Here is a 24,212-nt window from a genome sequence, read left to right on the forward strand (position 1 = left end):
ACAGTGGCGCAGATTACATTTGCTGCTTGTAAATTCTACCATATTCTTAAGACTTTCTGCATTATTATTATTATTATTATTATTATTACCTGCGGTCTTTAAACTCTTTTTTTTTTTTTTTTTTTTTTTTTTTATCTTCCAGGCTTGGCTGCATGGGGGGTTGTTGTCATGACCGACCCGGTAGGAAAGGCACAGAGGAAGACGTGATGGCTCTTCAGAAAAGACTCTCCCTGCACAAAATAAATGCCACTCAGCTCAAACGTGGCCTACATGTTGTTATTGACGTGACATCGAGCCAAAGACGCTGCTCACCAGAACAACAGCCCTGGAAGCTGCTGCTGACCGGTTACATTTCAATGGAGAGAAATCATGTCTGATAGTTGGGACTAAAATGCTCTTTTAAGATCTCTTTGTCATCGCTGAAATATATGTAGTATGCGCCGTAGCTCATTTCAACTGCAACTGTAAAGGTTTGCCAAAAGATACAGTAACGGGTCGTTTTTTTATAACCAGCAGTTTGATTTGATTTAGCACAGAAACCGATGACACAAATGATGGCTCTGCTCAATTTAAGTTCTCCAGTAAGTCCGAACAGGGAGCCAACGTACAATATCGGAGCCCTACTCGTGAAACAGCAGTTACTTATCTGTGCTTTTCTTCTACTTTAATGTCGATTTGATTGCATTATAATTAAATTGTTAAAAATATTTTATGTTGTGATTTATTTATTTTTTTTCCAGTAGCCTACTGATATGGTACTAATAATAAATACTGCACAAGTTGTTTAGAATTTGAGGAAGACCGGAACAACAGCAGAGGGATGATTCTACCAGTTTTCCCAGGAGGAAAACGCCGGGGACGAGCTGGCAGAGGGACACTACGGAATCGTCAATTTTGCTTAGGAAGGTTCCAAAGTGATGTGGGGACGCAACCCGGAAGTAAATAAGTGGCAGTTTGAGGGGTCTTCGGTTCTTCCTTTCTTATCTCCTTCAGCAGAGGACACACCAGATCATATTGTGTGTATTCGACTGGATGCATGCTGGACTTGCAACATCGCGTGATGGTTAGAAATTTTGTCCAACTTTAGCCGGCGCTGCAAAACGTCACGATGTCAAAACCTCGCGGCTGCTCTTTCCCGGCTGCACCGGGTCAGAACCTCATCGCGGACGACACTCTGTCCTGATTGGGTTTTTAAGTTTCACCGACGTGCATGACCGACGTTCGCTTTTATTCTAAGGCCTTCAGAGCAGTCATCTCCTGTAAGTGTCTCTCCTAATTTATTAGTCCGCTCCTTCTGTAGCTCAGGTTTTACATTGTAGTTTTACATCCAGCAAGAAAACTGTAAACAGAGGTTGTTTCCATTAAACATGCTCAGATCAAATGTCGCGTCCAACACTGATGGAAAACGCTGTCGGGTCTGTACATTTTAGAGAGCAACATGTTTGGGTGAGTAAACAGTGTCAGCTCATCAGTCTGAAATAGCGAGGTTTACACTTGTACACTTAAAATACAAACCACAGAGCAGCTGCAGGTTTTCGACACGGAGTTATATGAACAAGCTGCTGCTGAGAAACAGCTGGACGGACCTTTACGTGCCGCATGAAGTTGAGTGCAGCCCTTGTGAATTTTCATCTGATCTTGACCTCGTGATGTTTTCCTTTGAGGTCAAGGAATAGAGCTTAGGAAAGGATTTAGGAAGACATTTTTTTTTTTTTGGACTATTTGAATGCTTGAGAGTCCTTTGAATCCTTTATGAGTGGGCGGGTGTTCATGTCACCAACAGACAGCAGGTGAATGAAGAAGAGACATGAATGGACGAGCTGCTGAAAACAGTTGTCAAATTTGCATGAGGTGTATGGCACCATAATATATTTTACAGAAAGTTCAGTAATCAATACTCGCGGAACGTGAAATGGTGTTGTGGGCACCCCACTCGGGGCCGACATTGTGGGCCCGAGATATGGGACCCTCGTGGGCGAGCCCACACCAAATCCTAAAGCGTGGGCATTGTGCGGGGCTGCCCAGTAGGGCCCCATAGTTTGGGAAAGCCCAAATGGGGGCTTGCCTACAGATAATCCACACTGGGGCCCAAAGGGGGAAGGGCCCGCCGTGGCTTGTTTGCTGGGGTGTCGGCTCCCCGACAGAGCCAGCCCAAGATGCGTTAAGTGCTTCTACAAACATCGGTACAGTAGATGTTAATGATGAATGTACATCAGTGTTATCAGGTAGTTATCAATAGCCACGTCCCTGCGGTGGAAGGTAACAACAAAAAGCCCTTTGCGAACATATATGGACAAATATGTTCTCCGTTTTGGCAATTATGTGGAAATGTGGCTGATGTTCCTCAAGCCGGGAGAGAAACTTCAGCACCACCTGTAACATGTAACCTGCAACACACTTAAAGACACCGCACACACACCGAGTCGGTTAGTCTGAGTTACCTTTTATTAGTGTTATACTGATCTGAGCACAACTGCTCACAAGGAAAAGTTTGAGAAGCATGATGCAAAAACAAAAACAAAAACAAAACAAAACAAAAAAAACACCCTAAAGTCATTTTCAGTCGCGTAAAATGATCATGACATTCTGATTGATTTTTTTTTTTTAGGTTAAAGAAAAATATGAAAATAGAGTTGACAGTACATTTAGGCACACTATTAACACATACTGTACACAGATATGCACAATTTTCAATATTGTAGATTCATATATACTGGGGTTAAAAAAAGACAAGCCTTCCTGTATAGAGAGGTGTGCAGAAAGTTAAAGGTGACATCTCCTCTGTCGTGGGGACAAAATATTCACCTCCCAGTAAGAGAGGCTCCAGTCCAATGTCCTCCAACTCAGCCAATCAGAGTCCATCAGGGCTGCTCAGTGCAAGCAAATCACAGCAGACGAGGGAGTTCCATCCAGTGACACGAAGCCAACGGAAGCGGGAGTCCCACAGTTGCTACGGTAAATGCTAATTAGCAGTGTTTCCATTGGTCACAGGACACGGCTCTTCTGTGAACCCGTCGGACCTACTGAGGGGTCGGGGGCGCACGCACGCGAGGTGGGTTTTCTTTCCAGCAGTACGTTCATGATAACAAAGACACGACAGGGCTTTGAACGCATAAAACGCCACTCATGAGTTAAAAAGAAGCAGTTGTCCGAGGCCGCCTCTGAACTAGCTGCAGCCCAGTCATTGGGCTGTGACACGGAGAAATCCCCCCCCCCCCTCCCCCCCTTTCCACTGTCGAATCAATACCCAAGTCACAGACTCTTTGCAGGAGTGGGCAGGGGATAGGTGGAAAATACCCCCCTGCACACCAAAAAAAAAAAAAAAGAAGAAAACTCAAGACTTATAAAACAAGTCTGTAAAATAAACTTTTACAACAACGGAATGTTAAGTTGTTGGGGGTAAGAAGACGTTTCTGGGGAAACTTCTTTCTACTGTTAAAACAATATGGTTTACAATTTTCAGTATACATGCATTAGGAGGAAACAAAAAAATATTGCACCAAATTAAAGACATTTTCTCAGATTAAAAGTGATTAGGGATATATTTTCATATCTCTATTTTGATTTCCTTGTAATGGTCAGTCATGTGAAGAAAGCTACCTCTAGCGTACAACTCTTGGTCAGTATATACTGTATATAGATTTAAGGCTGGTTCACTAACTCACACTGGCACAGTTTCTGACTTCGTGTGAAACACACACACACGCACACACACACACGCACACACACACACACGCACGCACGATTTCTACACAAGCCAAGTACAGGACAGACCAAAGAGTACATTCGATAGTGTTCCTCCCACAATAACACAGTTCAGTGTGTCACCTCTTGGGTCATTAAAAGGGCAACACTGCATCCTTTCCCCTCACGTGATCGGCGATGTGAAGCACAGTAATGTTTAGAGTATCCCCGACGTCAAATCAGCACACGCGCACACGCACACGCACATATGAACAGCATGAGCTTTGGTCGTCAAAGGTCGTGACAGTAGCGTTAAAGGGGATGTGGCCCGTTCTCGGTGGATCGAGGGTGGTGCTGATGCTGTAACACTTTAGAGACAGAGAGACGAGAACAAAAAAAAACAAAAACAAAGTCTTGCCTCAAGAAAAGCATCGAGGCTGAAAAGAAAGAAAGAAAAAAAAAAAAATGCTGACAATAAAATTCAACTCATTCTTTCGACCCATATTTGTTCAGTCACATTTTAAAAACAGCGCCTTTTTTTTTTTAATTTTTTTTTTTTTTAAACCCAGTGCTATTGACATTTTTGGTTGCTATGACAACAGGAAAAAAAAAAAAAAAGTGCGAGTTAACGAGTGTTTTTGCAGCTCAAATGTCTACAGCTTGCGGGTAAGTCTGATTGCAGCCGTGCGGCCAGTTCACTGAGGTGGCGGACTGTGCCGGCTAAAAGACGGAAGCTGGGAGGTAAGGCAAAGTGTGGGTCTATGCTATCTAGTCCTGCAGTTTAAAAACAATACAGTACTCGTGGTCTGCTCTCTGGACCACAAGAAAGCAGCATTGGCTGGCCCAGGATAACGCTAAACACAAACTAAAAAGTCCAAAAAGGGAGGGGGAAATATATGAACTAATAAAAAGAAAAAAAAAAGAAAAAAAAAAAAGACCATGTTCAGCCTTGGTGCAAATTATAGGATTTGTATTTGCGCATGTGAGTATCACAGAGTTAGAGTAGGACAGAGTGTGTGTTGTGCAACTTTCAGTTCTTTCTTAGCAGAAAAATTATCAGCTTGGATAACTGGAGTGTTTTCTCCGGCAGAAGTGTGTGAGGGAAGAGGAAGGGCAGAAGTCACACGCATACCTCAACGTTCACGTCAAGCCCCCCACGCTCACTCGCAGCTCTCAAGTCTCTGTGTGCGGAAGTTGGCCTGCGTCCCGTTGCCTCGGCCCTCTCCTGTCACCTCTTCAGGGACGAGGATTTGAGTTTCTGGCTGTATCTGTGGATGCGCGGCGAACGGGAGTGTAGCTTGACAAAGAGCTCGGGGAATTTGTACTGCGGGAACATGGTCTCCAAGAAGCCCTCCAGGAAAACGTAGACCAGCCGCCGGTTCATGGGCTGGTACTGAAACATGTCAAAGACGCGGAGTATGCCCTTTCTCGTGGTGTCTGCTCCGATGATGTGCTTCAGCTCGTCTTGAGGCGGGAACAGAAATACAGTGTAGGCATCAGCAGTGGGCACATAAAAGAGAAGCTTTTCCTAGAGGGTGCATTTTTTTTTCTTCTTCTTAATCTCGAGTTCTCATCAGAGGGGCACTTAGGCCATTAAACTGCCCCTTCAATGAGGCATAAGGACAGGGATGATGCATGGAACTGTTGGTACTTGGGTAACAGAAAAGAATATGATGGGGAAGCTAATCTTTTTTTTCTTTGTTTTTTTTCTTATAAAACCTGAAAAATACTGTTCGGCTTCAGATTCAGCTCAAATTCCAACTTTAAGTAACACGTCAGTTTTCTAACGGAGTATATACAAGCAGCAACCCAGCGCAGCGTCACCCATTGGAATGTGAAATGCTGTTTCGAAGACTGTAGTCTGTCATTTTTGGACATCGTCGTCTTGGTTTTTGGGATCTGACCGAGGAACCCGAGGACACGAAAGCCGCCCACCTTATACCAGCAAACTGACTACACCCAATACGTGTCAATGAGACCAGGCACACCCCTAAAGATACCTAACTTTGAGGCCTAACGTCTAATTAATGATGGAACTATTTTCAGAAGGACCACCCCGACTCTGATCAGAATGACACCGTATTGACTAAAAAAAAAAAAAAAAATAAATAAATAAATAAATAAATCTTGACTTTGTATTTCACGAGAGAAGCTGCTCGAATGGCAGGCAGAGGCTATTTGGAGCCGTCCCCCGAGTGACTTTTTCACCCCCCCCCCCCTCACTCCTCTGTCCTCATTCCACGACGGATGCCACAAACCCCTCCTTACTTTTCGCAGAATCGAAGAGGCTACGAGGTGGAGCCGTGAGCGAGATAACACGAGACCAGCCTTTGCAGATGTCTACCGTAAGACTGACGCACCCCTTTATTAGATCTCCGTTAGGGGATTGGACGCTGCAGCTCATCAGACTGCTGACATCAAGCTGTCACTCGTCAAAAAACCGACTTCACTTCTGTTTCTCTCTCCTCATTTCAGACAAATTAGAAGAGCCCTTTACCCGATGTGTATTGAAACGGTGTGTTTTAGTTTTAGATGAGAAGAACGTAGATGAGGTTTGTCCCTAATATAGTAGCCACTACTATATTTATCCATCGTGGGAGTGTGCATTTTTTTTTACCTGGCATGATGCCCAGCAGGCTGGTCTTGGAAGCTATCCGTGTCCTCATGCGGATGCTCTTGTCACGACGGGGCGGCGTCTCAGCTAGAATACCATTAGGCCAGTAAGAGTCCCTGCACAGAGATGGACGGACTGAGGATTATTTAAGATGCCACCGACGGAGCAGAAACCGTCGCAACAAAAGGGGACGGGGTTACCTGAACTTCTTAACGTAGTCTGCCACCTGCTCCGGTGACGTCAAGTAGTCCACATGATCCACGATTTTCCTGCACAAACAAAGGAAAGAGGATTCAGGTTGTCCTCTTTCTGACGTGGACTCGTCACCCACTCTTTGTTTTGTGGAAGAATTCTGGGAGAAACTCTGACGCTGTAAGGGCGATTGCGTACATGTGCTCAGTTGAAGCTTGTGCCCAGATTCTGCGATCTGCTAATTCGTTATCGTGTTTTGCTGTTCACGCTAGAACTCGTAGTTCTGCAAAAAAAAAAAGGCAGACTGTGCCTCTAAGATCAAAAGATAAGATGTCACTAAACACACTCTTCTTATTTCATCACCAAGACAGTTTAACACGCAGGAAATAGGATTAGAGATCCCAGCATCAGTTTAGTTAAAGGCCTGCATGATTCACCCGTGACATAAAGATGAATTCAGTCCTACCTGAAACAGACTTTTCTTAAAACCACCACAAGTTCTGCCAAAACTGTTTAACTGGTATGGGTTGCGTTATAAATTAGAAATTATGTTTCAGTTGGCATGTAAACCCAAGAAGTCAATTCTAACTGGTTGATATACATTTCTAACTGGTATGCTGTACCGATTGTGTGTACTGCATTTCAGTGTTCTCTGAGGATTGCGTGTTCCTCTGACCTGTTGATCGTGTCTCCATATGTGGCCCTGATGAGCTGCTGCAGCAAGTTTTTAATGTTCCTGCGCAGCCACTGGTTTTTCTCTTTGAGGTCAAACACCTCGTCCATCAGCAGCAGCATTACCCGCAGTGGGATATTGTCGTCCACCTGGACACACAACACACACACACATTCACCACCTCACTGAAAGCGTAATAAAAGACATAAACACCCATCAATGAAACTGCCCAATGACTCACATTGTCATCTAGCTGGGCAGAGACTCGACAGTGTTCTGGGTCGATCTCAGATTTGGGGAGGAGTGGAGGCACCTGGGGGGAAAAAAAAGAAGCAAGACACTGGATGGTCAGAGCTTGGCTGAACTGACACATCAGCACGGCAGGCAAAATTTGCGATTCACGACATGTATTAATATTAGACGGTTCTACCTTGAATATGGACTGCTTGATGTCCTGACCCAGTCTCTCTGACATGCGGCCCATGTTGTCAGAGACCTTGGTCATGCCCTCAGCAAGACTGTCTGGCAGGGCTTTCACTACGTTGGACACGTTCCTCATGGAGCTTCGCAGAGGATTCACAAATGTGTCTATCTGATGGGGGATAAAAAAAAAAAAAAGACCTTTATAAAACCAGACAAAATCTTAGACATGTTTTCACAATATAGCCAGTGAAAGTTCTCTGAATTTATCAGTGTTTATTTGTCCAATATACCAAAACCTTTTTTACACCTTACATTATTTATTACAATTAATTGACAATTAAAAACTACAACATGACACTGAAGCACTCGTGCTTTGATTGAAAAAAAAAAAATGTAGAGACCTTCCGCGCAAACTCTCCTTTGCCCTTGCTGTAGGCCTTGTTCTCGAGGAAGTCATAGACATAGGGGATCAGAGTTGGGCAGGCCTTCACCATCTCTGGGTTCAGCAGCAACTGCAACACGCATACGCGCACAAAGTTATTGATATACCCTGTACAAAATGATGCAAAAAAAAAAATTGCGAACTAACACGTAAAACTTTTACCTGTAAGTAAGCATTGAGGTCTTTTTTTCTCTTCTCCAAGAAGTCTCTGTCCATGTTGTTGAAGGTCTTCTTCCCTGGCAGCTTGAGGATCGACGCCAGGTTCTCAAACTAAAACACAACACAAATAACGTTCAGAGGAGGAAAAAGGGCGTCTTTAATCACTACTTTTGATTTGTTTATTCTGAATTCGATTATTTTACTTAAACTCGCACCTGTTCAGTGATCCTCATATGGAAGTCATGGAAGTCAGAGTAGCGGCGGTACGTCTTCCAGCAGTCCTCACTGCCATCTTGATTGCGTCTGAACACAGTGATGGCGTACAACGCGTAGGTCTTACCATGGTCGTTGCAAACCCCTGCAGCACCCCAGAAGCCGGGGAGACAAGCATCAGCTACCCCGCCCGGCAATAAATCCAAAAGGAGAACGGAGGACGGGGAATGGGTTGATGGACGAGGAATGGAGGGGAAAGAAAGAAAAGTGTTGCAGGGGCAAAGTGTCAGGGTGGAAGAGCAAGCGAAAGAAAGAATACAGAGCAAAGGGTGTGGAAATGTGATAAAAAGGGAGGAAAGCGTGACAGAATGGCAGGAAAGATAAAAGAGGGGGAGGGGGGAAGGGAAGAACAGAAAAACAGTAAAGGTGATGGAATGAAAGAAATAAAGAATACAGGAACAGTGAAGTGACACAGCAGACACATGCAGATGAATGGAGCTGAAAAGTGAAAAGTTGAAAGAAAAACCATGCGGGGAGGGACTAGTAGGGGTTACAGATACAGATATAAACAGGACCAATTCACACACTATTTAACATGAGGCGCAACAACAACCAAATCCCACACCAAGTCGAAAGAAAAGCTTCCAGACAGGAGTTGCCAGAATCGACCATAAACCCTTATTGATAAGCATTCATCCAGGTCTGACATTTATCAAAAGGTTATACTATGAAAATGAGTTCTGCAGCAATTTGCAGAAGGCACACAGAAAAACCTAGCTTCCTGAAGACTTTGGAAGTGTACCTGTGTCGGAGATGAAGGCATGCAAGTGCATAGTTTCATCGTGGCAGGAGTTGGACAAGTCGTCCAAAGACTGAAATCACAGGAGAGAAGGCATTAAAAGAAACACTAAAAAAAAAAAAAAAAACAGGAGGATAAACCATTAAAAAAGTTCCAGATGTGAAGCGAAGAGGACTAACTAGGTTTATGCTTCCTGTGGGAGAGCCATTAAAGGATTCCCCGTCACCGTCATCAGACCCTCGGTAGCTTGGCTCTTTCAACATGTCCAGCTCTGCTAGCATGCGGACGTAGAGAGGACTCTGCTTGAAGGACGGGTAATAGCGCTCATCACGTAGCATCATGTCATACACCTGTGGCAACGAACGAGCAATAATACTTGTTAGCGGGTGCAAAACGAGAAAAGAGGCAAATAAAACCAAGAAAATAAAGAGTATACGAGGGTGGATCAAAAAGACCATGGTCTTGATGCAGCACTGAAACATGCACAGAGCGCAAGAAAGTAATAAGCGTTGTAAAGAAGTCTTCCAAGCTACATTGCTTGATCAGCATCAAACTCCTGAGCTACACATGTTTTTGTGAAACAGGAACAGCCTGGGAACTCCTTTGATTGTAAAACAGGTGTTTAGAGAGACTATCTAAGTATTGGTTCGTAAAAGTCCCTCATGCAGAGACTATGAAAGTCTGTTTTAAAAGTTTGACTACCTTTCTCTGGATCTCATCAAATATGTCTGGCGTCGGGTCGTCTTTTTGTAGATTCTCCCCCAGTTTTGTTACCGATTCCTCGTCCACCTGCACCCTGGGGGATGCCTGTCAGAGCAGACAGAGGTCGGTAGGGTAACGTCTCGCAACACTAGACTGCACCGGCCAAAGTAGGCGGCGCTTTCGATCAAATATACCCGTGTATAAATTATGATGTAACTAAAGACAAGAAAGTATAGAGAGTTAAAACATTTTACTTTTGAGTTCATCTCATTTACGGCTTAAAAATATTTTCACACGTGGATGCGTACATGGCGTGTTGATGCCCCTCCTACCTTTTCAGAGAGGTATTGTTCATAGACACCGAGAGCAGCGGCCTTCAGCAGCCCCTTGGTGGCGCTGGGCTGCTTCTTGCCGTCTTTCTGCCAGACCTGCATGGCCTCCAGCTGCTGCTGCGCCGTCACCCTGTATCCTTCCACCGTGAGCCAGAAGAACAGCTCGGCCTGAGCCCCCGCTGCCTGCATGAAGTCTGGATCAACAGACAAACAGCACTTGGTCCAAATGTTGTTCGTCTGCTGTCGCACTTTGGTTACACATAGATATGCGGTGAGTGAACCGGGGCCTTTAAAGTGTAGCACTTAAGTCATTTTGGCAGCCTGTGGTCTCTGGTGATCTTGTTACTAAAGATCCATCTACCGTTTCACTCTTATGATACCGAGACCCTGCCCCTTCCACTCTTTTTAAACTTAGTTGTTTAAAATTTGTCCGAGTTCTATTTATTAAAAAGATCTTTTGTAATTGTTAATTGAACATTATGGAATCCGTTGTACTGTTTAGACTGTTGGCTGTTTTCACAACAGATCTGATGCAACTAGACTTGACTCCTTGTTTACACACACACACACACACACACACACACACACACACACACACACACACACACACACATACTCACAAACTCAGGCTGTTTTCACAACAGATCTGATGCAACTTGACTTGACTCCTAGTTTACACACACTCACACTATCGTAATCTGATCTGTAAAGCGGAGTGACTTTTTAAAATCTCTGATGAGGTCGTGTGGACTGTGAAGGAACGTGTCAAGAGGGTTGGGGTTACAAATTCTAAAGAAAGGGACTAAATTATGGATTAAAAGGATAATTAACAGGAATGTTCAGGATTAAGGCCTCTGGTTGGTGACGTTTGTCATCCATGTGGTACGTGATGATGTGTTTTCAGAATTACCCATAAAGAACTGCAGGGCTATGTTGTGGACGAGGATGTGATCCAGTGGGATAACACACAGCTTGCCGAAGTTGGCCGCCAGCTTCAAGGCATCGACCTCCTACATAACACAGGAACAGGATAAGTAACGTCTGATACACAAAGCAAAAAATATAACTGCTGAAGTCAACCAATACGCGTGCAGACAAAGTTTGACCATCAACCAAAATGTATCCTAGTTACGTACGTTATCCTCCAGTACAAGCGGTGTACTGTAAGGCCGTGTTGCAGTTTCTCACCTTGCCAGAGTGTAGCCTCTGGATCCTGGTCTCACACACTTTCTTCACAAACAGAAGACTGTTAATCTGGTTCTTGATCACATTGATGTCTAAAAGAGAGACGCAGGAGAGCAGCGAATTTATTTAGCTCAAACTTATGGATGCACAAACATGACAAATTAGTGTGTCTGCATGTAAATGAAAACAAAAAAAGTGAGCGCCCACCATCTCCAGCGGTGTCCAGAGAGCGGAGATACTGCAGCTCCTCCAGCACCTTGTCTTTAACGGCCTCCAGCTCAGCGGGCTTATCTGTTAACTTCAGGATGTTCATGAAGGCTTCGTAGTTGCAGCTAGAGTCCCGAATCTAGGCATAATTATGGGAACAAACATACCAATATTAAATTACATTTCTACCCTAAATTGGTTTTGGGGATGTCTCTTGTATTGAACTTGAGCTTGTTTGGATGGATGTTAACTCTCACCATCCAGATGACAAATTGGTTGATGTAGTCGGGGTCGCTCAGCTGGTTGATCAGAGGAAGCAACACACCACGCGCCAGCACCTCCTTAAAAAAAAAAATATATAATTTTTTTTTAAAACATCACAGTGCATTTCCAGGTGACACTACAAATATGCCACCACGCAGCCAGTGCAGCGGTGCTGCTTATTCAGGAGCATGTTGTTGAAAATAACAGGCTTATGGCTGGCAGCCAAACTGGCACAATTTGGCTGGTGGCTTCACCAAGATAAACAAACGCAGGTTGTATGACATAATGCGCGTTGTTTCTCCTTCAATTTGCATCTCAAACTAATTAATTTGTGCACTCACCCTCAGGAAGTATCTCATGTTCTTGTTGTGGAAATCTCCAGGAGGTAGTAACAGATATAGAAGCAGCTCACACAAGTCCCGAAGAAAACCTGACACACAAACGCGCACGCACACGCACACACACACACACACACACACACACACACACACAGCATATGTTTCGGTTGCGTCCTCAAAGGGAAACACACGAGTGAGAAAGGATCCTCGTGGCAGTGCGAAATGTGCGTTTACCTTCTTCATCTTTATGCGAGGTGCACACAACGTCTCGACAAATCTTCCTCTCCATCTCCACCTCGGCCTCAAAGAATGAGTCCACCAGCTCTTCCGTTATGTCCCCTGTTCAGACATCAGTCTTCATTATCTGTACGTTAATGTCAATTTTCTCGTCCTGACATTGTTAGAAACTTCTGCAATTGCAATCACTTTTCTGAAGTTAACCAAGCTTTGATTTAGCACAGGATCATCAGTGTTAAAGAAAAGCTGAATCAACTCTGGAGACGCGTCAAATATACTAATAACTATTTTTGAATGATAAAGCTAGTGTGTATGAACATGTTTGCGTACTTTGCTTGTCCTCTCTGTCGATGAGGCGATCCTGGGCTTTTCTGAAGACACGTAAATGGGTGGCAAAGTCGTCCACCAGGCGAGTAGTGAAGTAAGGCTGCCAGTCCACCTCTTTGGACCTTGGCACACAAACACAAATAGAAACGGTTAAGATTTGGTCCGATTGGCTTAAAAACATTCCTTTAGGTAGGTAGGTAGGTAGGTAGGTATATACTTTATTAATCCCCGAGGGGAAATTTTTTAAATCTTAAGTCTTTACGAAGACAGGAAGCGTCTGTGTGAGTGTGCGTGTCTGGTACCGTGTGGAGAACTGGACGAGGGCATTCTGCAGCGTCTGTCTGATCTCGAGTAGGAAGGACTCGTCCTCGCTCAGAGTGTAGTACCAGTACTGGATGTAGTCTCTCAGAGCAAACTGGATCACCTAAAGGGAGAGACGAAGAAGACGTTTAGTGCAAACAACCCAGGAAGCTGGACTCTGAGAAATAGTTAATTAACTTTCTGAAAATGAAAACTCTTTATCGTTCAGCTCTGCTACAAACACTCGGAGAACAGATGTTGCAAGTTCATGTAAAGCGGGATGAATCAATCGTTTAGCTGTACTCTGTTCCATATAATAGATATGTAGCTGAGTGGTATGACTCAATCCAGGCAACGCTTGAATCAGCAAAACGGTCAGTATGAAGTCTGTATAAGCTGCAGAGAGAGAGGGAGTAATTTGTAAAACAAAAGTGCACTTATGTGAGCAAATGAGAGGAAAAAAAAAGAAAAGATGAAGGCAATGTGCCAGAAAAATCACATTTCTTGCAGAGAGCATGACGGCGGCTACATTTAGCTGTGCAAGATCTCCACGTTCACATGATGCTGACATGATAAGTGTGCATTTCCAGGGAGGAGGGGAGAACACAGACACCTCAGCAGAGCAGCGAGTGTCATCTGACCATCACTAACTGCTGAGTCTGCACTTCACTCCGCCGGCCACGCTGCTTTTGCTGAAGACGACATGCTAAAAGCTCATTCTTTTGAAACCATGTGTCAAGAAAACCTGTGACTGCCAAACAAAAGCCACTAAGCTCAAGTTTCCCATCTGCAATGCTGACAGGCAATCTACCCATCATTCAGAAGATCTATTTACAAACGTGTTAAGCCGAGTTAATCACCAGCAGACTCGCAGGCAGAGAAAACGGTCTTTTCCTTTTACATTGAGTGTAACGGCACAGAAAGTTTCAGTTCCACTTTCTGTCAGGACACTTTTCAGTCAAGACAAGGTCTATTTTCCGGACATCATTTCTTAAAACATATTTATACATTATAAAATAAATTATTCCGGCGGAAGTCAGTGTGGCACTAATACAGATGTTAACTAAATACATTTGAAAAGAAAATCTTCTTGTGGAGGTTGTATACGTGTCAAAAATAAGAAAATAATGCAAAAAAAAAAAATAAACTTATACATACAACAATTACAGGAGCAGATCTGAGTCATTCTGTTTGAAGTGAAGAGTAAGAAATGCCTCTATAAGTGTGTACCAGCACCATATTTTTATATAACACAATATAATTTGATTAAGCTAATACATTAATTGAGTTATAGGTTGCATTTCTTCCAGTATTTTTGGTTGATTACATTTTTATTTGTTTGGAAAAAAAATGCCAAACACGCTGCTCCAGACTGATCTTTTGACACACAAAAGGCAGGAAACAATCCTCAAAAGAACACATGGCATAGAGGCTTAGTCTGATAGTGAATACTTCGTGTTGGCTCGAGGCCAGTAAGTCGGTGACCTGGGCCAGCTGATGGGTCAGACAGTGACCCAACAGAGGCAGTGTCCACAATGTCTGCAGTGTTAGCAGTCATAATCCTCCTTATCTGTTGTCCCATTAACATTTGAGCTGTACTTCTCATGAACAATGAAAGAGTATGCCCCTGATAGCTGAGGAACATTTTCCACCATTTACTGACATTTTAAAAAAGGCCAAACGGTGTCTCCGTTAATCGAGAAAATGATTGAAAAGATTAATAGAAAGTAAAAATGATTATTTGAAACCTTACTTTTGAATTCATAACATTTGTATTAGTCATTTGTGTATCATAAATTCAAACTTTCAGTAGTTAACCAGTTATTCAGTTTTTTGTAATTCATTATTCATAATTGATCCATTTGGCAACTATACATATATGTTTTTGTGGAGCTGGTGATAACCGTGTAAGGGGCAACATTCTCATAAAGGAATTATAAAAATCAGAATTCACAGAGTATTGGTCACATGTTGCATCTCATACAATAAATTTAAGATAATTTTGCACGTTCTAATTTTGACTGTAAGGGTTTCACAAGTGTTGCTGCTGAAGCTTCAACACAGGTGCCAAATGCACAGGAAGTCACATGACATAACACAAAGAAAGACAAACACACGCGCACATACACACCTGTTGTAGTGGTTCATCAATGAAATTGGAGCCAGTCAGTCTCCTGTCAATCTTTATGGGCTTCAAATCCAGCTTCATTTCATCCAATGTCTGAGAGAGACAAAGCAGCATTCATCACAATGAGAGATCAGAGAGCAGTGATATGTGAGCAATGGACACAATGAAAAATGCAATGATCCACATGGTGACGGGCAGGCCAACTTTATCAACAAAAGAATTTAATTAACATCTCATTAATTTGTTTGTGCAGGCGAGGTGAAAGTGTGTGTGTGTGTGTGTGTGTGTGTGTGTGTGTGTGTGTGTGTGTGTGTGTGTGTGTGTGTTTGGGTGTACCTTTACCTTCAGTATACCAATTTGTGTGGGTGGCAAGTAAGAGTGTTCGCACTTTTCCAGATGTTTCTCTGAGTTGATCTTTCCGTAAAGCAAAGTAACAGCGAAGCCCCTGGAAAGCAGAAGTGAGATTGCGAGAACGATGACAAACTGATCAGTCTGGCTGCTGTGGTTACTTGTGTAAAGACGTGATAATGTAGTTTTGAGATCTTGTTGCTCACCCTCCAATGAAGCAGAAGATATAAAAGGCCAGGTAGAATATGGCAAAGGGTCCAAAGGTGACGAGGAACAGCACGACTCCAAGACCCCCCCATCCCCAGATGGACAGACTGGCCTGAAACACACATAAGAAGAAACACCTGCTAAATACTCCATGAACTTCATCTTATACTTCAACTTGTGTAAAGATAATATTTTTTATATCTTAATTTATGTGTACATTCATAAAGATAAAACGCAGAGTGGGCTTTTAAACTTTTGTCAGTTCCTGCATAAATTCCACAAATAAAACAATTTTGTTTTTTTTAACTGGTGCTCTGATAGAGACAAAATCAGATAATTAAACAGCTGCACTGTTGTATGATGTCATCCACTGGGCAGAAAAAAAACCACAGTTCTACATTTTACAGGAGATGTCGGCACAGGAAGAGATTATTTAAGAAGACACAGTGGGGTGTGTTGTATTGTTAGGGAGTATCAGACGAATAGCGCACGTGCATATTCCTGTGTCACATCGGATTTCCTGTTATTGTCAGTGCAGGAAACTGAGCTCTTGTTCCTCGCTTACAACTCTGTCCCACTTTTTCCACGTAATGTACTCTCATGTCTCTATTTGTTCAGCCCCATACTCCTGGTACGGACACTGTTACGAAATCAGAAAATGTAACCACGCCTGGAATCATTGAGGATGTATGTTGGATGTTGTTACATGAAGGACGTGTCTGCCATCAGTGGTGCCACTAATGGGCTAATGAAACAAGGCAATGCACACCTTAGCAAAGGACTACAGAATGTAGTTGTCTCATTGTCATGAGTCAATGTGTAAAATGGAGTTATTTACACAAATTCTGAAATGTGAAAAACTCAAGAGTTGCACCACCTGACTGTAACGCCCTCAGATAGAGTCAGTGATGGACATGGTGATCAGCAGTGATGATCTTCGGCTGCCCTACATTCACACTGGAGTTCTTTAGATAAGCAGCTCCACTGATGGAGCCAGATAGGGACAGACAGAGCTTCCTCAGGACACTGAGACATTGTTGTCACGGCTGGGGTCGGCTACAGCCAATCGGATGACACACATAAGACGAGCTAACAATTGTGTCACATTCGGACATTTGGGCCAGCCAGTTTACTAAGTATATTATGAGCAGCACACACAGACAGCCTATTGAGTATCAATGGTAATCAAACTACTATTAAGGCGTATGGACAGATTCAAATAAATTTGTGAAAGAGACAACCTGTGGCTCTACTGATATATAAATGCCCTGTTTTGCTGAAATTAAGAGAAAAGACCACTGATGTTGCATGAGGCTGCAACGGTGAACGATGACAAATTTATTCATATGATTTCAATAGTAATTCAATTATCAATGTGACTATAATTACTTGATAACAAATTGAAATTCCATTCCACCAAACTTAGTACGACAGCTTTTGGTCAACATAAATGTTTTAATATTCAAAGACAGTCTGGAGGCAGAGCGGAGCACATGAATGCCTCATGAATAAGATGTCCTGGTGAAGTTTAGACTCCCAAACTGGGCCATTTAATACTGAATGCCAAGCAGACAGAGTTCAAAATGTAATGTAACACAAATACTGCAAAGCTTAATCTGATACTGTCCAAAAAGGTAAATACAACAGTATACATTTGTTATTTTTGTCACTTGTAGTTTAACATTGCTTTCTCTTGTTAAGTTTTGCTAGGTTTGCTTCCTCACCATCCCCGTCAGGGTGGATATCGCCACTCAAACTGGCCACAGCTGTTTGTGCTGGTTCGTGCTGTATGCAGAGCATTATGATTTACAATTAACCAACGATCCTAGTTGGATCAGGTTTCATAAAAGCAATTACAAAATGACTTCAGTGGCACTGGTTCAGACCTCAGAACAGCATGTGATTACCCCTCATCACCACACCAGCTGAGGTTAATGTCACAACTTACAGAGAAGATTAAAAACCTGATGCTGATGGCCGTCAGTGATGACCTCCTGACCCTGGCTTTACGTACTCATTGTAAGGCCACAACCCGTCAGACAGGCCGAGACGAGACAGCAGAACTGGTTTTAAACATGTGGGTCATTACTCTAACCGAAATGAACAATATCTGTGCACGCCTTTGAATATATGACGCACGGCAGACTATCACTTCTTTTATAAACCTGGTTATGGGAGAAATCAGGCTTAAACAGGAAGTATTAAAGCAGGTTTACATGCAGTGCAATACCCTGATTACTGTGTAAAAAAAAAAAAAAAAAAAAAAAAAAAAAAACATGTTACTAGTCAAGAATCAATTCTCTCCCCTAGACTTCACCATATTTTAAACCAGGCTTGATGTATTTTAATCATATTAAGTTATGTAAGACGCTCCAGTTTTTCTTTTTGTTGAAACATCTGAACTGACAGCACAAACATAAGGAGCATGCAGTTTTAAAAGGAAGCAATGCTGATGTTTTCTTTTATAGTTCCGTGATGCTTTTGCAACTCTGCCCATCTGAGGTATTAACACACCTTCCTCTAACAATCGGCTAAACAGATACACTACGGTACACAAAATCTGGTTTCCCATGAAAAATGTAGCAGTGCAAACAAAGTTTTTCTAAATCCCTTATCCCCCTTTTGAAAGCCAGAATTCTTATAAACATGAAGTTAAAAGACATCAGTGTATTACACAAAGCTGACAGTAACTAAATGCCTTTAGCACATGTTAGTGTCTGGGTTGCAGAATGTGTCCAAACTGGCTTGACTACCCCTTCTTTCTCAAGACATAACTGGTTCGAACAAAGTCACTGACAGCAGGGTTGGGAAGAGAAGTAGGCCTGGGCAGTGAGGAGGACCATTGTTAAGCTGATCTGGGAGGGTAGAGACACAAAGGAAAGCTATTCAGTGACATTTACAGCTTACCACAAACTCTTGACACTTCCAAGGTAACTATGACATTATCAGCCACAATGTTGTCAAGACTTACAAAAAAAAAAAAAAAAAACTTTGATAGAAACCTCAGTGAACACCTTGACCTGCAGTAACACAGCTACACTGTTTAACTTTCACCCACACCATCGCAGAGAAGCCAGCTGACAAACATGTATTATCACGACCAGGCCTAAAATATATGAAAAGATGTGACTATTATACACACACACACAAGCTAACGTTGAGATAATGAGGTCTCGTAATTGCCTTGATTAACTTGAGGCAGCTATTACTGACTGATTGTTGCTAAAGAACGACATAGACCTTGGTGATAAGGTAACGAGACTAAGCAGGCTGTAACACAGATACCGGTCACATTTGGCTAAATCATTGTGACAAACTGAATTATTTCAAGCCCGTGGCTGTGCATATAGGCCAGCCCTGTGCTATTCATAATAAACTGCAAGCAGTCTTTCCTCCAGGTGTATTTCTAAATATAGTCCCATACTCAACTAAAGAAGGCAAATCACTTTAGTAAAAAAAAAAAATAATAAAAAAAAAAAATTAGCAGCGGCACAGTAAAAGCAGGTAAAATAGCTCATTTAGAGAGTGTATGCTATTTTGCTTTTCCATCTGTATGATTCAAACGTAAAGGAAATACATCCAGGAACCATCATACCAGATGCAGGTATTCCCTGAGAAAGTATTTGAATGTAGACCAAATGGGAAATGTACGTCTGGTCTGACATCAATGGTGCCAGTGAGAAGTAGTGACTATGGAGGCTATCAGTATGGCTGTGTGAAGAGGTGATGAGACTGTGGAGGCTTGTTTCTGAAGGAGAGATGATAACTGACACTCTTGAGTCATTACAGCTTACAAAGGGTTTAAAACATGAACCATCTGTTCCAGTGCTTAACACCCGGGCCCGTCGGGGATGCACACATCCAAACATCTAGGCGTTTCCTTATGCAACCCACGCTGAACACACACACACACACACACACACACACACACACACACACACACACACACACCATAACCGTGACAATACTTAGTATCTGAACAAGATGTCTGCACATGCAAGATGAATGTTCAAGTGAGACCTTTTATTTAATGTAAAGTATTAATCGGTGGAGTGCAGGCTGGGCAACGTGGTGTACTATTCATTTTAATTTTACACATTGTTTCAAATATATTTAAGAGAACTGGATTTCACTGATAAATCTAAGATCTAATCTTTTATCCTGGTTGAGTCATGTCTTAGATCTACTGTCATCTTCCTGTTGTTTCCTCTCTTATCTAAACTTTAAAATGAACAACCTAAACTGTGCATGATCTAAATGTTCAAAAGCACTGTGACATAAAGAGGCAAGGTTTTCAAGAAATGTTCTATTGTTGGACGTCCTTGGCTCCTGGCACATTCAGACATGCACACACAGCCTCTTATCAGTGTCCTGAAGATTATTATTATTATTTCACAGATTTCCTGGTACAATTTGACAACCAATCAACACATACTGCGCAAGCACACGCACACACACATGTGCGGGAAGACCGACGCTGATGGACTGGACATTTCTATTTTTGTGATCAATGCAAGTCCACAAGCGCTTAGCTGCAACCCTGATCAGCGTGGTCATTGGGCGAGAGGTTAACTTAGCCCATTAAAGCTCTCCTGTGGGAGACTCGCGGTTAATGACTGAGAGGAAAAGAGAGTGAGCGTTCATTCTGGTCTAATCCGCCAGGACCACCATAATACAAAGAGCTACCCTATTAACCTTAGGACCAAATCTCAAGGATGAAAACAGTATAGGAAGTACTGATGCTTCATTTGCAGAAGTGACAACACACATTTCTCATTGTAGTTTAGTTATAAATGAGAAATGGAACTGTGAGTTATATCAAATTGGATAAATTTCTATTACTATTCAAACTTTCACTCTTTCAGAAGCATTGTTACATTTAGCAGTAGATGTCTTGTCAGTCTGCTCCTTAAAAAGATCATTGGGTCCACTGGGTTTTGCCAATACTTTTATTCACACAAAAACAACTTCATCAAAAGAAATGTCTCATTTTGATGAAGAGTTTTGCCTGAAATCTCATCAACATGTCTGGGTAGTCAGTCTTCCTCTGTCAAATCACTAACAGCTCACATGAAACAGCGCTGCAGATACAAAGTCCAGCTGCCTGCGGTGCACTGGCTTCATGGCCAGGTTTTATTTTTTTTGTACCACTTTTTGTTTCCAGTTTGTGATGGCCACCTCCCTTGAGCTGTAGTTTATCTCCTGTAGGGAGGGTGAAGTCAGACCCATGTTTTCTTCCCCCAGAGTCCCCAGTTCCTTATTTTCATCTTCTTTTAGTCAGAAGCTGCTCCAGGAGGGCATAGGTGGGGATTTGTGTTATTCACCCAAGATCTCAACCAGCTAATTTGAATCACTAGGCCAGCAGTATCCACACTAGATACTGGAACTGGCGCAAACAACAAAGCAGAAGGCGCACTTCATGGGAATTGAACTCCAACCTGTGCAAAGCTGATGCAGTTTCAAGTCAAATGACATAAACTAATGCAAAACTCAATCATAAGTGGTCAAAAGTCGAACCGAGATGCCACGTGTAAACTACATTCTGTCTCTGCATGAACTAAACTCCCTGTGGATATATCTGGATACACAGCACAGGTCTTGCACAGGGCTTAACTCTTGAGAGCTGTTCGCTTGTTTGGCAGGGCAACAACCTCTACTGAGTGTAGGAGGGAAGGAGAGGTGTGCCTGATGTGACAGCATGCTGGCCTTAATGTCTACCGTGCTTTGATTAAGACAGCTTAATGAGGTTTAGCCAGGGGTGAACAGCAGTGAGAAAATTGTGTGTGCCTGTGGATAAACACACAAAGCACTCACAGCTCTAAACCTAGACTTAAAGAAGTACAATATATGATCCCATATCCCACCTCCAATTCTTTTCTATCATTTCTAATTCAGGTTTTTACAAAGTAATGTGTAATAAAACATTATTATTATGGTCATGCAGATCTGTCTTAAAGCCTTCAGGCCCCTGATCAGATCCATTGCAATGAAGAAATAGTTTGTGGTGGGTAGAAAGTTTCACGTTGTTATAATGGTATGTAGGCGGAAAATGCAGAAAATGCAGGTCGTGCCAGATAGAGACAAACAATCTGATGAGGAAAATGAACTCAGTGAATTTGGAGTGTCAGGCTCCAATTGTTTGCCTCATTTCATTTTGTGATGAGAATCACAGCAAAAGTTATGTGGGGAAATATAAACGTCTGAACATTAGAGCTTGAAATTCTCAACCCTGCCCTGCTCGACTCCATGACGTAGCTTCAAGCTCCGATTATTTCATTATTCCAGTGGTTTGAGAGGGTCTGGCTCTGTGGTGCAGTAGATAAATGAACTAGAACCAGAGGCTGGGGGATCCTCCAGAGTTGTGGGTCTGTTCTGTGTCCCAAATTACAAATTAGGTGGACGCTTTGATGAAACAAGCATCAGGTAGACAGCCTGTCTTTTTTATTCAGAGAACAACTACTTTATAGCTGCCAATTCAGTTTGCAAGTAAATCGTTCCCACTTTCTGTACATTTCAAGTGCACTCCACAGAATCATAGAGCCCATTTTTTTTCTATTGCATATTTCCAGTAGAGTAGGCAGTCCCTAAATGTGGCCCAGGATATATTTAGGTACACACTGCTAACAAAAAACAAATGTGGCCAAATGCATCTACACCACCTCAGAACGTAGTCTGAGCGGATCGGATCTCAATATGTCTGGTGGACATTCACAGCTGTCCACTTGTGATCAACTCACCCAGCACACACTTTGAAGTCAGTTTGAACAGGCCTAGCTCAGCGTACAAAGGTGAATTTATAAAGCTACGCGGGTATAACGCTTACCAACAGGAAATATTGAAAATTAAATTACACAATAATACACATCACAGCGGAAAGCAAACGCAATGCTCGTGAAAGTCTAAGAAAGCAACGAGAGGAGAAGCAGTCAGAGGGTAGTGTAAAACCCAGAGTCATCCCCGACTACAGCAAAGAGCAACATGTCCAAAGAGCTCCTAAACTAAAGTTGAACACTTGACTAGTCATTAGACACAGATCAGCACCTGCCAGTTAGACATGCAGAAGAAGGTGGTGCAGTGGCAGCTCGGGCCCAATTACCATCCTAGACCTGTACTTAAACCGCAGGACAGGTGATACCTGCTGCTCAGTCTGGTCTGTTTGCTTGTCAGCAGACAGCAGGCCACTCGTCTTGTCAGGTCAGGAAGGAAACCGGCGTGCATCACGTGACAACTTAACTACATGTCAGCCTGAGTCGCCACCTAAAATCTCTTCCGACTACTGACCAACAATGTGCTCCCTATCAATAATTCAACACCCGCCTGTGATGAGGTGTTTTGTTCGTGTCCGACAAGAGAATCGAGCCTTTCTGAATGACAGTCCAAAAGCTGAACGTCACTGGAAACTTCTCCGTCGTAAAAAAAAAAAAAAATGTACAGAAATATCCCGGACTTTTCCTGGAGTAATAGAAGAAAAAGGCACAACAGTTGTGTCATTTGCAGTCAGCTGTCACCGCTCGGTAAGATTACGAACCCGAGACAGGTGACAAGCAAAAGAGGTCCACAACCGTGCTGGCAATCGGTCCCGTCGATAACGAATCACTTTCCTTTCGCCTTTTTAAGCTCTCTATCCGTCCCAGCAGCTACCGCCCAGCTCACCTGCGCTTGTTGTATTGCAGAAACTCGTTGTTGAAGGACCTCACTCATAATCTAAACGCATGTTACCGACATTATCCGTGTCGAGCTAATTCCAGCGCGGACATCCTAAACCCGGCGTATTAACTTGGCGTTAACGGCGTAATCCCCCGAGCTGACCGCCACTTATAGCTGACAGCCCCCTTTTTCTCAAAACACCGCGGCTGCGTGCCGTCCTCTCCCCGTCGGGCTCCCGTGTTTACCTGCCGGGGCTTGACGCTAAAGGCGCTAGCCGCTTCGAGCTAACTTAGCCAGGTCCACCAGCGGCAAACAAACTACAGCGATCGACGCGCGCGTCTATTTCACCGGCGCCGACTTACCTCTGCAAACATCGTCTAAAAAAAAAAAGGCTGTGCGTGCGGCGGCTCTGGCTAACCCCGCCGCATTTTAACGTGCGAAGAGGAGGTGATACTCTCGGTTAAAAACGGTCGTATTTCCAACCTCTGTACTCTCCTCGGAGCGTCGCCATGTTTGCGAGGTTTACGTCTTGGGTGCCCCGTTTTCTGGACGTCGACATGTGATTGGCTGCTCGGCGATGACGCAGGATGCTGTGATAATCACGATTGACTGACCTAAATAAAATAATAGTCCACCAAATTCTGACACATCTTTCTCTTCTGAGCTTTACCCAAGTTCAATATTATTGTATCAAATTATTTACACCCAACATTTTAGCCATGTGTTGTGTTTTCCAACTCTGACCTGGAATTACAGTAACCATTAAATCTCAATTTAAAATAATGTTGATC

The 24,212-nt window shown here is 43.0% G+C and overlaps 1 protein-coding gene across 2 annotated transcripts; it reads right to left on the reverse strand.

Annotated features, from left to right (window-relative positions):
* Positions 1–2,423: 2,423 nt before the first annotated feature.
* snx13 (sorting nexin 13) lies at positions 2,424–23,952 on the reverse strand. Of its 2 annotated transcripts, none has more exons than XM_069176407.1 (25): positions 23,784–23,952; positions 15,774–15,886; positions 15,562–15,664; positions 15,223–15,312; positions 13,094–13,215; positions 12,795–12,913; positions 12,462–12,566; positions 12,231–12,319; positions 11,883–11,966; positions 11,626–11,764; positions 11,422–11,510; positions 11,144–11,243; positions 10,234–10,427; positions 9,902–10,006; positions 9,379–9,549; positions 9,203–9,272; positions 8,403–8,581; positions 8,191–8,298; positions 7,988–8,098; positions 7,594–7,755; positions 7,405–7,476; positions 7,167–7,312; positions 6,499–6,567; positions 6,302–6,414; positions 2,424–5,148 (listed from the first exon to the last, which is right to left on the reverse strand). In XM_069176407.1, the coding sequence occupies exons 1-25, from the start codon at positions 23,793–23,795 to the stop codon at positions 4,913–4,915; spliced, it is 2,901 nt and encodes a 966-aa protein (XP_069032508.1). In that variant the 5' UTR covers positions 23,796–23,952; the 3' UTR covers positions 2,424–4,912. The 2 variants fall into 2 exon arrangements, with proteins under 2 accessions (XP_069032508.1, XP_069032509.1); XM_069176408.1 differs by having other exon boundaries at positions 8,403–8,545; positions 23,784–23,951.
* Positions 23,953–24,212: the final 260 nt, after the last annotated feature.

This window comes from Embiotoca jacksoni, unplaced genomic scaffold (genome assembly GCF_022577435.1).
Source record: "Embiotoca jacksoni isolate LCO1_2020_lvr unplaced genomic scaffold, fEmbJac1.0.p SCAF_7, whole genome shotgun sequence".
Lineage (NCBI taxonomy): Eukaryota > Metazoa > Chordata > Actinopteri > Embiotocidae > Embiotoca > Embiotoca jacksoni.